The 15990-nt window shown below is 38.6% G+C and overlaps 1 protein-coding gene across 1 annotated transcript; it reads right to left on the bottom strand.

Annotated features, from left to right (window-relative positions):
* Window positions 1-1006: 1006 nt before the first annotated feature.
* Window positions 1007-11364, bottom strand: LOC121471669 (solute carrier family 22 member 9-like). Its single transcript, XM_041722449.1, has 3 exons — window positions 11316-11364; window positions 1975-2381; window positions 1007-1114 (listed from the first exon to the last, which is right to left on the bottom strand). Exons 1-3 carry the CDS (start codon window positions 11362-11364, stop codon window positions 1007-1009), a joined length of 564 nt encoding a protein of 187 aa, XP_041578383.1.
* Window positions 11365-15990: the final 4626 nt, after the last annotated feature.

Raw genomic sequence — 15990 nt, 5'->3', positions numbered from 1 at the left:
ACCACAATAAGATACCACCTCACACCAGTGAGAATGGGGAAAATTAACAAGACAGGAAACAACAAATGTTGGAGAGGATGTGGAGAAAGGGGGACCCTCTTGCACTGTTGGTGGGAACGTGACCTGGTGCAGCCACTCTGGAAAACTGTGTGGAGGTTCCTCAAAGAGTTAAAAATAGACCTGCCCTACGACCCAGCAATTGCACTGATGGGGATTTACCCCCAAAGATTCAGATGCAGGGAAATGCCAAGACACCTGCACCCCAATGTTTATAGCAACGGTGTCCACAATAGCCAAACTGTGGAAGGAGCCTCGGTGTCCATCGACAGATGAATGGATCAAGAAGATGTGGTTTATGTATACAATGGAATATTACTCAGCCATTAGAAATGACGAATACCCACCATTTGCTTTGACGTGGATGGAACTGGAGGGTATTATGCTGAGTGAAATAAGTCAGTCGGAGAAGGAAAAACATTATGTGGTTTCATTCATTCGGGGAATATAAAAAATAGTGAAAGGGATTAAAGGGAAAAGGAGAGAAAATGAGTGGGAAATATCAGTGAGGGTGACAGAACATGAGAGACTCCTAACTCTGGGAAACGAACAAGGGGTAGTAGAAAGGGAGGTGGGCAGAGGGATGGGGTGACTGGGTGATGAGGGGGGGAACTTGATGGGATGAGCACTATATGTAGGCAAATACTATATGTTGGCAAATCAAACTCCAATCAAAAAATACTCAAAAAAAGGAAAGAAAATCCCTCCTTGAAACTTCTTTGAATCCGATTTAGATGTCTTTTTCTGTTTCTTTTAGTACAATATAATGAACACATTTGTCACACCATACTATAATTTATCAAGCACCCTTATTATGTTGTGGTTCCCTAGAGTCAGAGACAGAGGTTAGCACATAGCACAATGCAGAACCTATAGTTAGGGCTCAGTAAACATTTCTAAAATAAAAGAGTGAATATAACAGCTGATGAGAAAAAAAGTTAGGTAACACTCACCTGTCTGAAAAATGGCCATATATCAGACTTCCCAGCAGCACCCTCTCCATAAATAGGAATTGAGTCACTGATTTTAGTAACTGAGATTCACATGCCAGGTCCCACTGGAAGAGAAGGAAAGCAGCACAGCAGTTATAGAAGAGCTTAAACTTTTTAGTTGACCTCGACTCCAAACTCCTACATGTAATGAATGTGATCCTTTCCCATATGGTCCTGCCTTCCTCTCCAACCATTCTTCCCTGGTGTCTCACAGCTAAAATACTGAGCTTACTTTAATACTTCAAGAAGGCTGGTTCATTCTCTTGTGCCTCGTATCCTCAGAATGATCTGCATCCATATGTCTGTATATGTTTATTCATTTTCCTTTTAGACCACCAATTCCCTTTGTTGCATTAACTTACATGAATTCTTCCAGTACTGCCTCAAACTATTTTTTCAGAAAACCTACCCTCCTTCTATAGGTAATACAGAGGCTCTGCCTTTGACTTCACTTAGCAGTCCGTATTCAACTACTACAGTAACTCTTAACTTTGGCCACACATCAAATCACTTGAAAAGCTTCAAAAATACTGATTCCTGGACCCTTCACCCAGAAATTCTGATTTACTTTACTCTGGAAACCAGTTTTCAATGAGGATTGAGAACCACTGACCTGGTGTAGTGTTGCTTTTTAAATTATAGGTCTCTTTCACTATCTTGAATGATGTAATAGCAGGTTATAGTTGGGTTATTGTTGTTGTTGTTGTTGTTGTTGTTGTTTTGTTTTGTTTTTTACTTGTTAACCTTGATACCCATACTCTTGGATGTCATAGTGTAGATAAGCAATTACTGTCTGCTGAAGGAATGAAGAAAAGGTGCACTGCAGGGTCTATGTGGGAACTAAATACATAAAGCTAGTCTACCTTTTGTGTTGACTCTGAACACTTCTATCATATAAGTGGAAAATGTAAACAGGACCTCTTACCCCAATCATGATGGTGAAGGAGAAGGAGCTTTGGTTGTATACCCAACTGTCTACACAGGGCTCTGTGTCTGGTTCACTTATGTTGGAGAAGGTCCCATTCAGGAGAAGGAGCTGCCACTGGGGACGGATGAAGCGACTACATTTCTCTGGCCTCAAGTTTGAGTCCAGTGGGATGGAGATTCTCAAGAGGGCATCTTGGCTATGGATCCCAGTGCTATTAGCAGTGACAGTGTCATTGTCGAGGATGTAGACCCAGCAGCAGTGACCAGAGCTAGCTGCAGTGAAGTTCTCTAATAGAACATGAGGGTACACTATGAGGTTGGAGATACAAAGGAAAACTATCAGAAGGATCTGGAATCTTCCCAGGCCTCCAACTTGATCCAGGGTGTCCTGAAAGGCCACTGAGGCTGAAGAGTTGATCCCCAAGAGAAGGCACAATGACTTTACTGAAATAAGTCCAAAGGGAGAAAATATTTCCTTTCATTACATCACACTAAGTGCATCCTGATTCTGACCCCACTTTCTCCTTAGTGGGTCCTGACTGACCAATACAGAAAAGCAGCAGGAGGACTTGTCCTCAAATCTTTTGAGGCAGCTAGATTCAATAAAGTCACAAATATAATTATTGGGCAAAATACTGTGACTACTAAATTTGCTTAAAATACTGCTCAGTGAATGCCCATGACCTCATAGGCTCCTGAGAAGTCAGTAGACTTTAGATGGAAATACACCTGTTCAATAAGCTGCTACTATTTTCAGAAAAGGAAGGAATGTATGGAGATTCAAAGGTGAACTGCTTTGTGATGTTTCTGTGCAAAGAGTACAGAGAAAGGATTTTTCTTCATTAAGACTGAATTTTAGGGATGCCTGGGTGGCTCAGTGGTTGAGCGTCTGCCTTTGGCTTAGGGAGTGGTCCTGGAGTCCCGGGATCGAGTCCCACATTGGGCTTCCTGCATGGAGCCTGCTTCTTCTCCTGCCTGTGTTTCTGGCTCTCTCTGTGTGTCTCTCATGAATAGATAAATAAATTCTTTAAAAAAAGACTGAATTTTGGTTAAAGGTTAATTTAGAACCAACCTTAGTTAAAGTAAAGCAAACTGGAATGTTGTGAATAAATGCTAACTTTTGGTAACTGAAGTTCTGCTTTAGCTAAGATCATACCATAACAGTGATCTTAAGATTTTCAAAATAAGAAAATTTCAAAATAGAGGAAGGAAATAATATTTTTCTGTAACAGTTTATTTTACTAGATTTATTGAGTCATCCAAATACCATTTGGGGGACACTTGGGTGACTCAGTGGTTGAGCATCTGCCTTCAGCTCAGGTTGTGATCTGGGGTCCTGGGATTGAGTTCCGCATCAGGCTCCCCACCTGGAACCTGCTTCTCTGTGTGCCTATGTCTCTGCATCTCTATGTGTCTCTTATGAATAAATAAATAAAATCTTTTTTTTTTTTGAAAAAAAAACGCAACATATACCATTTGGGACCAACTTTCCTTAAATAAATAAAACAATGTCATGTGTTTAAATGTATATTATATATTTATTTATGCTTATAAATGAAACATGAGGTCAATGTTTCAAGGTCTCATAGTCCAGTTAATAAGAGACAGGTACATAAGTACACTGCAATGTCATAAGGTAATTATAAGGAACACACACAATGTGCCTTGGAAGAGTTAAAAAACAATGTTTAATGATTCCCAGGGAGGTTCCATAGGCCAAGGAAATGATCTTTATGGAAGTGAACTTTTAACTACTCTTGAAGGAAGATTCTTGAGACAATAAAGCAGTGGGTGAATGTTTGGAAAAAAGTTTCTAACCAAGGGAATAATAAGCTCACAATTATAGCAGGAAGTAAGTAATATTTGTGCCCTTACAAGATATTTAAAAGTTAGAAGCTAAAGAAATACAGTGCAATAATGGGAGAAGGTAGGTTTATTTGTTTATTTATTTATTTATTTATTTATTTATTTATTTATTTATTTAAGTAGGTTCCATGCTGGGTGTGGAGCTTGAACTCATGACTCTGAGGTCAAGTTTGAAATTCAATATATTTGGATAAATTCACATACTAGTGTGAAGCCACAATCCTACCAACAGTTCCATCACCTCAGAATTGTTTTGTTTTCATTCTTCAGTTGAGGTATCCCCTAGCCTTCACTTCTCCACTATAAATTTTGTTAGGAATTAATTTTGTTTGTTTGTTGCTGAAAATAGTATATGTGAGAGTCATGTATATTTTTGTTTGTATCAGTATTTTATTTCTATTTTTGCTGAATAGTATTATATAGTGTGGATGGGAAAATACTTGCAAATCATGTATCTGATAATGGGCTAATAATCAAAATATATGAGGAACTTAGACAACTCAATAGCAACCCCCCGCAAATAACCCAATTTAAAAATGAGCAAAAAACCCGAATAAACATTTCTTCAAAGAAGGCATAGAAGTAGATAGCAGGTGTATGAAAAGTTGCACACCATCACTAATCACCAGGGAAATGCAAATCAAAACCACAATAAGATATCATTTCAACACTTGCTAGAATGGTTAAAATAAAACACTTCCAGTTCCATCCATGTCGAAGCAAATGGTGGGTATTTGCCTTTTCTAATGGCTGAGTAATATTCATATATACATATATATATATATCACATCTTCTTTATCTGTCAGGTAAGTCAATCGGAGAAGGACAATCATCATATGGAAGAAGTAACAAGTATTGATGAGGATGTGGAGAAAAAGGAACGCTCGTGCACTGTTAGTGGGAATGCAAACTGGTGCAGCTGCCCTAGAAAACAGTGTAGAGATTCCTCAAAAAATTAAAATAGGACTACCATATGATCCAGTAACTCTACTACCGTTTAAATTACTCAGCAATCAGGAAGGATGAATATTTACCATTTACATCGATATGGATGGAACTGGAGGGTAATAGTCTGAGTGAAATAAGTCAATCAAGAGAAAGACAATTAAAGACAATTATCATATGGTTTCACTCATATGTGGAATATAAGAAAGAGCGCAGAGGATCCTAGGGGAAGAGAGGGAAAACTGAATGGGAAGTCATGAAAGAGGGAGACAAACCATGAGAGACTCTTAACTCTAAAAAACAAACTGAGGGTTGCTGAAGAGGAGGTGGCTGGGGGGTGGATGGGTAATTGAATGATGGGGATTAAGGAAAAAAGAAACAAACAAGTACTCTTGAATATACAGAACCATGTGTTATTTGCCAGAAGGGAAGTGGGATAGAGATATCACTACATATCTATCAGAAGAACTAAAATAAAACATAATGAGAACATCAAATGGTATTAAGGATGCAGAAAAACTGGAACATTCATATACTGCTTGTAGGAGTGTAAAATTGGACAGACATGCTGGAGAGCAGTTTGGTAGTTTCTTATAAAACTAAACATGTGGTTACTATTCCCCAACAATTTCACTTTAAGAAATAATATACACCCTCCAGTTCCATCCATGTCGAAGCAAATGGTGGGTATTTGCCTTTTCTAATGGCTGAGTAATATTCATATATACATATACATATATATATATCACATCTTCTTTATCTGTCAGGTAAGTCAATCGGAGAAGGACAATCATCATATGGTTTCACTCATACGGCGAATATAAGAAATAGTGAAAGAGATTATAAGGGAAAGGAGAGGGAAATGAGTAGGAAAAACTAGAGAGGGCAACAAAACATGAGAGACTCCTAACTCTGGGAAATGAACAAAGGGTAGTGGAAGGGGAGGCAGGTGGGGGGAATGGGATAACTGGGTGACGGGCACTGAGGAGGGCATTTGATGGGAGCACTGGGTGTTATACTATATGTTGGCAAATTGAACTTCAATAAAAAAAGAAATAATATACACTTAGTATGTGACTTAGCAATAGCACTTTGAGGAATTTGCTCCAGAGAAATGAAAAATTATTTCCACCCCGAAACCTACACATGCCTGTTAATAGCAGCTTTATTTATCAGTCAAAAATTAGAAACAGGAGTTAGCATCATGGTGACAAAAGATATACCTCTTTTTGCCTCCCTTTTTAAGCAACTAATTCTGCACCCATCCAATGAACAGAAGTACGTCTGTGGAAGTTGTGCAATCCAGCACCATCTGACAAGGTATCTGGAGGAATCTTGTCCACCTGTGCATCAGATAATAGGCAGACAGATATGCCTTAGTATGAAGTGTGAGATCTGTAGGAACTTGTGAACTGGCAACAGTCTCTCTTAGATCTGGTTGAGGAAAACCAGGAAAGTGCTGATTTGGGCAGATATCCATAGATGAGAGAGCCTTTGTAGAAGTCCAGTCTTCCCAAAGGGAAATTCTAATGCAAACAAAACAAAACAAAATATATGAGTTTGGATGCAGTGGAGAATGTAAGAGGAACTGTGCAGAACTCTGCTAATGAAGCTGCTTCTCTCACACAGCATCCAGAATATTGAGGCATGAATTTCATGAAGAGGGTGAGGGAGATCAGGAAGAGGTAGATAAGAATATCAAAGGGCATTAAAAGGATACAGTTCCTACTAGCTGCTTTCAGCTTCAGGGGAATCCTGCCCCATAAGGCACTGGGAGAACATCACCCAAGGATCTCCCTCTTGGCCTTGGGTACCTCCCAGTGCCCCAAGTGCTAAACCCATATCTCCTCAATTATGATGCCAACTGCTTGTGTGGCAGAAGAGTAAGCTCTGGTAAATGGGAGTGCCCTCAGAAAATAGGCCAGGGCAACAAGCAAGAGAGAATCCATAAAATTCAGCTGTAGTGTCACTTTCAGGAAAACAAAATAGAGGTTTCCAGCAGCCAACCTGGTATGTTTGAAAAACCAGAGAAGACATAATGAGCTTAAGGATTCTGCCACAGAAATAAGCAAGAAATGTGTCACAGATGTATCCATATAAGGTGGGAGATATAAGCAGGACCATTGGAAATATCTCCCACCAAGAGATAATAAATAAAGATTTGAGGTGTCTACTAACTGAAATTTGAAAGTAGCAGTGCAAAACTTCAATGAACTTGAAGAGTCAAGAAACATGTTATCACCAGAAGATCAGAATAATTCTCCAGTACTAGAATTCAAAGGCAAAATTTTGCAAGTTTCCTTATGAAGAACTCAAAGTACCTGTTTTGAGGAAATTCAATGAGCTGAAAGCAAACACAGAAAGACAATTCAACAAAATCAGTAAAACAATACATGAACAAAATGAGAAATGTAACAAAGAGACAGGAATGATTTAAAAAGAACAATACAGAAATTCTGAAGCTGAAATATTCAATGGATAAAATGAAAACTGCAATAGAGAGCAACTGCAGCAGAATAGATCAAACAGAAGACAGAATTAGTGAGACAAAAGATAGGAACTTTGAAAACCCAGGCAGAGGAGAACAATAGAAGAATGAAAAAGTCTTTCATACAGGAAGACTATATGATCTATAGGGCACCATCAAATGTACAAATACTAAAATAATTGGAGTTCCAGAAAGAGTAGAGGGAGAAAAGGAGGCAGAAGCCTATTTAAATAATTGGTAGCTGAGAACTTTCTAAATCTTAGGAGAGACTTGGACATCCAGGTTCACAAAGCTAATAGATCACTCAAACATTTCAATTCAAACTACCTTCTCAAGACGTGTTATAATGAAGCTGTCAACAATCAAAGATAAAAGTGAATTCTAAAAGTATTAAGAGAGAAAAAAGAAGATTTTAACTTACAAAGAAACCCTCTTTAGGCTATCAACAGATTTTTCAGCATAAACCTTATAGGACAGGATAAAGTAGAATGATATATTCAAAGTGTTGAAAGGAAAAAAGCCAAATAAAGGATATTCTATCTGGCAAAGTTGACTTTCAGGTGTGAAAAAGAAATAGAGACTTATACAGAGAAACAAAGGCTGAGGCAATCTATCATCACTAGACCTACCTTCAAAGAAATACTGAAAGGAATTTTTCAAGCAGAAATGAGAAGATGCTTTTAGCAACATGGAAACATACAAAGTTGTTATCCATTTAAAATGGACTGCTTTATCCATAAGATATTTTATGTAAGCCTCATGGTAGCCACAAAGCAAAAACTATAGTATAATCACAAAAGATAAAGAGAGGGGAATCAGAGATTACTACCATGGAAAATGATAGGAAAGAAGGAAGAAAGAGAGGTTAAAAAAAAACCAACTGTGGAAATACAAAATAGCCAGAAAATAATTAATAAAATTGAATTAGTAAGTCCTAATACCAGCAATTACACTAAATATAAGTGGAATGGATTCATTAATCAAAAGGCATGGATAAAAACCAAGACCTAACTATATTTTGCCTACCAGACACTTACTTCAGTTCAAAATGAAAAAATGGAAAAAAGATATTCCATGCAAATGGAAACCAAAAGAAAGAAATATAGCTATAGTTATATCAGGCAAAACAGACTTTGAACCAAAAAGGGTAGCAAGAGACAAATATATATGATGATGTAGGGGTCAAGCTCATCAAGAAAATATAATAATTGTAAATATATATGCACCCAACATCAGAGCAACTAAATAATAAAACTGAATGCAATCCCAATTAAATTCCAATGGCATTTTCCACAGAAATAGAAAATACAATCTTATAATTCATATGGAACCAAAAGGACCCTAAATAGCCAAAGAAATTCTGAGGAAGAACAAAGCTGGAGGCATCACACTTCCTAATATCAAACTATACTACAAAGAGAGGGTAATTAAGTTAGTATGGTACTGGCACAAAAATGGACACATAGTGACCGTGGAATAGAACAGAGTCCCCAGAAACAAGCTCTCTTACACACACTGTCAACTAATACTTGACAAGGAAACCAAGAATACTCAATGGTGGAAGATAGTCTCTTCAACAAATGGTGCTAAATAACCAAGTGCAGAAAAATGAATGGACCCATATGCCACTCACAAAAATTAACTTAAAATGGGGCAGAGACTTAAATATAAGACCTGATAATTTAATACTTTTAGAAGAGATCATAGAGAGGAATCTCCTTGACAAAGATCTTTGGCAATGATTATTCGGATATGACAACAAAAGTACAAACACATAAGCAAAAATAAACAAGTAGGACTACTCAAACTAACAATTTTCTTCATAGCAAAAGAAACATTAAACAATATGAAAAGGCAACATATGGAATAGGAGAAAATATATTGGATAAAACATTAATATCCAAAATATGTAAGGAACTCCTATAGCTCAATAACAAAAAAAAAATTGAAAATAGGCACAAGAACTAAGCAGACATTTTTATTTTTTAAAAAGATTTTATTAATTTATTCATGAGAGAGAGAGAGAGAAAGGCAGAGACACAAGCAGAGGGAAAAGCAGGTGCCATGCAGGGAGCCCGACGTGGGACTCAATGCCAGGTCTCCAGGATCACACCCTGGGTGGAAGGTGGCACTAAACCGCTGAGCCACCCGGGCTGCCCAAAGCAGACATTTTAAAAAGATACTTAAATGCCCAACAACTACTGAAAAGATGTTCTACATCACTAATCATCAGAGAAATGCAAATTGAAACTACTATGGGATATCATCTCACACTTGCTAGAATGGCAATGATCAAGACGACAAGCTATAAACGCTGGTGAGGTGGGAGAGAAAAGGGAACCCTTGTACACTGTTGGTAGCAATGTAAATTGGTGCAGCTACAATGGAAAACAATATGGAAGTTCCTCAGAAAGTTAAAAATAAAACTACCATATCCAGCAATCCCACTTCTGGGCGTATATCCAGAAGAAATGAGATCAGGATATTGAAAAGATGTCTGCACTCCTATGTTTATTGCAGCATGATTCAAACAGCCAAGATATAGAAAAACCTAATTATTCATCAATGGATGAATGAATAAACAGATGTGATATATATATATCAATGGAATATGAGAAAGAAGAAAATTCTACCATTTGACAATATGGATGAATTTTGAGGACATTATGCTAAGTGATATTTCAGAGAATGGTAGCTGTTGTGTATAACTTGTACCCATCTAAAACAGCCAAACTCTTAGAAACTGAGACTTAAATGGTGATTATCAGGGGTTGGGTGATGGAGGAATTGGAGAGACGTTGTTTAAGGGTACAAACTTGCAAGTAGTAGATAAGTTCTGGAGCTCTAATGTACATTCAAGTGATTATAGCAAATACTGTATTATAAATTTTTAAAATTTAAATTCAATTAGCCAATATTTAAATTCAGTTAGCCAAACATTATTAGTTACAAAAATAGAGTGCAGTAATTTATCAGTTGCATGTAACACCCAGTGCTCCTCACATCATGTGGTCTCTTTAATGGCCATCACTCAGTTATCCCATCCCCCCAGCCATCTCCCCTCCAGCAACCCTCTGTTTCCTGGAGGTTTGTCTCCCTCTCTCATGACTTCCCATTCAGTTTTCCCTCCCTTGCCCTATGATCCTCTATGCTGTTTCTTATATTCCACATATGAGTGAAATCATATGATAATTATCTTTCTCTGATTGACTTATTTTGCTCAGTATAATATCCTCCAGCTCCATCCATGTCAATGTAAATAGTAAATATTCATCCTTTCTGATGGCTGAGTGATATTCCATATATACATATAAAATATCTTCTTTATCCATTCATCTGTTGGTAGACAGAAGAAGCTGGGTTTTAAATGTTCCCAACATGAATAAGTAATCATAATTTTATGACATGAATGAGATGTTAATCATCTTGCAATATATAAATGTATCAAATCAACATGATCTACATCTTAAACTTATACAGTATTATATGTCAATTACATATCAATAAAAGACAAATAAATAAATAAAAACTAGAAACAATCCAGATGACCTTCACCAGGTAAATGGTTAAACCAAATTTTGTATATACATTCTATGTATTTAGCATTAAAAAGAAGCCAGTGCTGATATACATAGCATTTCTTGTAAGGCAGGTTTAGTGATGTTGAAATCTCTCAGCTTTCGTTATTTTTTTTTTTTTTCAGCTTTCGTTATTTTTGGAAAGTCTTTATCTCTTTAATTTCTGAAGGACAGTTTTTCTGAGTACAGTGTTCTTGGTAAATATTTTTCTTATTTTTTATTTATTTAAAAGATTTTATTTATTTGAGAGACAGAGAAAGATATGGAGAAAGAGCACAAGCAAGGAGAGGAGCAGAGGGAGAGGGAGAAGCAGACTCTCGGCTGAGCAGGAAGCCAGGTGCAGGGCTCCATCCCATAACCTTGAGATCATGACCTGACCTGAAGGCAGATGCTTAACCTACTGAGCCACTCAGGTGTCCTGGTTAATACTTTTCTTTCATTATTTTGAGTATATCATCTTACTCTCTGGCCTGCAGGGTTTCAGTTTAGGTTTCTGGTCATAGTGCTCCATTGTATGTGATTAGTCACTTTTCTTTTGCTTTCAAAATTCTCTGTGTTTGACTCTCAACAATTTCTTCTTGGTTTTTAATTTTTAATTTTATTTACTTATTATTTATTTAAATTCAGTTTGCCAACATATAGTATAACACCCCGTGCTCATCCTATCAAGTGCCCTCCTTAGTGCCTGTCACCCAGTCACCCATCCGCCCCCCCTTTCTGCAACCCTTTGTTTGTTTACTTTCAACAGTTTCATTATAATGTGTCTCAATGAAGCTTTTTTTTAGGTTTAACCTATCTGGGGTCTTCTGGATCTCATGAATCTGACATCCATTTCTCTCCTCAGGTTTGGGACATTTTCATAATTATTTCTTTAAATTAACTTTTTCCCTTTTCTCTTCCCCTTCTTGGTTTCCCATAACATATATATTACTTCCTTGATTGTTTACTGTAAGTCTCATAGGCTTTCTTTACCCTTTTCCATTCTTTTTTCTTTTTTTGACTGGACTCACGTTCTAGTTCATTGATTCTTCTGCATGGTTGAGCCTTCTACTGAAATTTTCTATTTAATTCTGTAGTTTACTCATTATATTTTTTGTCTCTAGGATTTCTGTTTGGTTTCTTTGGTGGTTCCTATTTCTTCATTGCATTTCTTCTCTTCCAGATTTATAAGCTTACTTTGGCAAGTTTACTCTGCCAATCAGCTCAGCTTGTGGTACTGGATGGGTCAGTTGATAGCACACGTGGGCAGGTGGGGCCTGTTATTGGGATCTCTAGTTGACAAGACCACTGACTATTCTCTGAGGTTGGGACAGGGCTTCTTCTGGTTGGGTTCCACAGTTGGGTTGGCCTGCTTGTTGGACTCTACCTATAAGTGGGGATGCTGTATGGCCTCCCTATTTGGTGAGGTAGCTGGATTTACTGTGATCAGGTGAGGTCACTAGCTGGGTTCTGCAATCATCTCTGGTTGACTGAGGTCACAGACTGTTCTTTGGCAGGATGGTGCCATTCATTAGACTTTATGTTTGAGCAGGGCTCCAAGATGAGTTGCACAATTGCTCCTGATTGTTGGGATCTTAGGCTGTCCTCTGCAACCGGATGGTGTTGTTGGGTGGACTTTATTCAAGTGGACCACAGGCAGAGCTTCACAGTTGGATGAGGCCTCAGGCTGTGCTCTGTGATTAAGCACTGCTGTAGGCTGTGCCCAAAGTTGATTGGGTTTGGAGGCTAGACTTTATGATCAAATAGGCCACTGACTTTGTTTGGTCTACTGCTAGGTAAGGTTGCTGGCTGAGTCTCTGGTTGGGGAAGGGTCGCCAGGTGTATCCCGTAGTTGGATGGGATTAGAGGCTGTGTGCCATGGTTGGACAGGTTTGAAGTCTGGGCCTCCTTGTTGAGTGAGGCTAAGGGCTATGCTCCACAATTGGGTGGGGTCACTAGATAAGGCCTACATGAGGCAAAGCCATAGGCTGGCTCTGCTGTTGTATGGAGTGTTTGTCTGTGCCCTGTGGTACCATAGTCAGGGCTTTGAAGTTGCCTAGAGTCTCTGGTTACCTCAGGCCAGAGGCTATTCTTAGCAGTTGAGAAAAACTTGGTCTTTTATCCCTGTTCAAATGGATGGGGTCCATGGCTATCTGGGTTCCCTTGCAAGGCTTCCTGGTTGATGGGAATGGAGGCTACACCCAGCAGTTGGGCAGAACTGTGAATTTGCTTCCCTGCCTGGGAAGGGCCACATAATCAGCTCCATAGCTGGTACAGTTTGTTAGCTGGAACCCAAATCAGGCAGAACTGCCAAATGATCTCCCTGTCAAGATGGAACCACCAGCTCAGCTCTGCAGATGGGTAGAGCCCCTGGGTGAGTTCTCTTCTTGGTGCTGCTGCAAGTATGCAAGTAGGAATGTGTTCTGTCAAGATATATGCACCGTTAAGTATTTACTCAAAGGATACAAAGATACAGATTCAAAGGGGCACATGAACTCCAATGTTTATAGCAGCATTATCAATAATGCCAAACTATGGAAAGAGCCCAAATGTCCATTGACTGATGAATGGATAAAGAAGATGTGGTATGGGGTGCCTGGATGGTTTAGTTGGTCAAATGGTTGCCTTTGGATCAAGTCATGATCTTAGGGTCCTGGGATTGAGTCCTGCATTGGGCTTCCAGTTCAGTAGGGAGTCTGCTTCTTCCTCTTCCTCTGCTCTCGCTCCCACCTCTCTCTAGTAAATAAATTAAAAAAAATCTTAAAAGAAAAAGAAAAAGATGTGATATATATATATACATATATATATGTATATAGAATATTACTCAGCAATAAAGTAGAATGAAATCTTGCTATTTGCAATGATGTGGATGGAGCTGGAATGTATTATGCTAAGCAAAATAAGCCAGCTAGAGTAAGACAAATCTCATACGATCTCACTCACATGTGGAATTTAAGAAACAAAAAAGATGAATGTATGGAAGGGAGAGAGAGAGAGACAAGCAAACCATAAGAGATTCTTAACTATAGAGAGCAAACTGAGGGTTAATGGAGGGAGGTGGGCAGGGGTTAAATGGGTGTTGGGTGTTAAGGAGGGCATTTGATGTAATGAACATCGGATGTTATTAAATTGTACTCCTGAAACCAATACTACATATGTTAACTAACTAGAATTTTAAAAGATTTTATTTATTTATTCATGATAGACACACACACACAGAGAGGCAGAGACACAGGCAGAAGGAGAAGCAGACTTCATGCAGGAAGCCCGACATGGGACTTGATCCCGGGACTCCAGGATCATGCCCCAGGCCGAAGGCAGGCGTTAAACCAGTGAGCCACCCAGGGATCACTACTAACTAGAATTTAAATAAAAATTTAGAAAAAAAAAAAAAAAGATCTAAGCACTGGTTAATGTAAGTGCTGCCCCTTCATCATCTCCATCTGATTCCCAGTGGTTGAACCCTGCAGTTTTCCCCAGTAATCTCCATTAGGTGAGATCTGACTGGGCCTTCTGGGAAGCAACTCCCATTGCTGAGGGAACTGATGTCTACCTTGAGTTCGCTTTTTTTCTCACTGGAGACACTGGAGGCTCAGGATGGAGGCTTCTCAGTGTGGTGTTGTGCTTGCATGGAGGAGGGGCAATATGACCAGAGTGTAGCCACTCCTCTTGCTCTTCTAATGTGATCCTGTCAGTCCCCATGCTTCAGCCTCACCTCTGGTTCTGGGATTTTCACAATGTTGTCTTTCTATGGACAGTTGTTAGAGCTGGTCTTCTTTTGAGGTGAACTGAAGGTAGGAACAACCTACATTACCATCTTGATGATATCACTTCCCCATGTTATTCTTTGTATACAATAGTTTTTAATTAGCAGAAGTTGAAAAAAAGTAGTTCAGAAGTTGTCAAAGGTAGAAAAGAAAATGACAGGAGCAGGAGGGAGGTGAGTATACTTATAATAGTACATGAGGGACGCCAGTGGAGATAGAACTGTTTGGTATTTTGACTGAGGTGGTGGGGACACTAAGCTGCACATATGATAAAAACCATATAGTACTAAATAGAGAGAGAGACACACACACAAGTACAGGTATGACTGAGGAAACCTAATAAGATCAGTGGATTTATTTTTATTTATTTATTCATGAGAGACACACAGAGAGAGGCAGATATGTAGGCAGAGGGAGAAGCAGGCCCTTCTCAGGGAGCCTGATGCAAGACTTGATCCCAGGACCCCGGGATCATGCCCTGAGCCAAAGGTAGATGCCCAACCACTGAGCCACCCAGGCATCCCAGACCAGTAGATTTTATAAGTATCAATATCCCAATTATGATATTGTGCTATAGTTTTGCATGCTATTACTATTGGGGGGAATGAGGAGAATTGCATAGGGATCCTCCTTATTTCTTAAAACTGCATGTGACTCTACAATAATCTCAATAAATAGTTCTTTTTAAAAAATATTTTATGTATTTATTTTACAGAGAAAGAAAAAGCCAGAGAGCACACGCAAGGGAAACGGCAAAGGGAAGGGGAGAAGCAGGCTTCCTGCTTGATCCCAGGACCCTGAGATCATGACCTGAGCTGAAGGCAGACGCTTAAACAACTGAGCCACCCAGACACCCCTCAATAAACACTTCAGTTAAAAAATACCTAAATGATTAGAAGTTTATACTACAAAAATTGTAGGTACAAGAAACTTGGAATTGCTATATCAGCATGAGAAAGACATGTTTGGCAAGGAACACTATCAGAGACAGAACAAGAGGCCTTGTTCATAATGATGATATCACCAATTAAGGACTCTAAACATGAGCACAGAAAAGATCCTCAAATATATTAGGTAAGTGAATAAATAAACCTGAGAAAATAAACTCTTGCATGGGCTTACTACATCCTTCCTCTTACCACATCCAATTCACATTGCAAGGAAATCTAAAGTCATCACAAGTTCCTGGTGTGATTTAAACAGAAGTGCAATATCAGTCACCAAAAGGTAGTAATTGCACCACATTCCACTTTGTTCTAATTAAAAATAAAGGGTTGTATTTCTTAATTATTTTAATCTAAATTCAGCACCAAACAAGATAAACACTTGCTTTTTGTTCTTTCCACAGAAAAATCACACAGCCATTCACTTTTTGTCTCTCAAAGTCCATA

The sequence above is a fragment of the Vulpes lagopus genome, chromosome 11 (assembly GCF_018345385.1).
Source record: "Vulpes lagopus strain Blue_001 chromosome 11, ASM1834538v1, whole genome shotgun sequence".
Taxonomy (NCBI): Eukaryota; Metazoa; Chordata; class Mammalia; order Carnivora; family Canidae; genus Vulpes; species Vulpes lagopus.
Note: the sequence above shows the minus strand (reverse complement) of the source record. Positions and strands in the feature narration are given on the sequence as shown.

Bases quoted from the DNA above. Each gene is read 5' to 3' on its own strand.
- LOC121471669 (XM_041722449.1), bottom strand. From the start codon at position 11,364: ATGGAGCACTATGACCAGAAACCTAAACTGAAACCCTGCAGGCCAGAG. The intron at 2,382-11,315 runs GTAAGATGATAT...TCAACTCTTCAG, and splicing joins GAAACCCTGCAGGCCAGAGA to CCTCAGTGGCCTTTCAGGAC. The intron at 1,115-1,974 runs GTAAGAGGTCCT...CTTCTCTTCCAG, and splicing joins CCTTCACCATCATGATTGGG to TGGGACCTGGCATGTGAATC.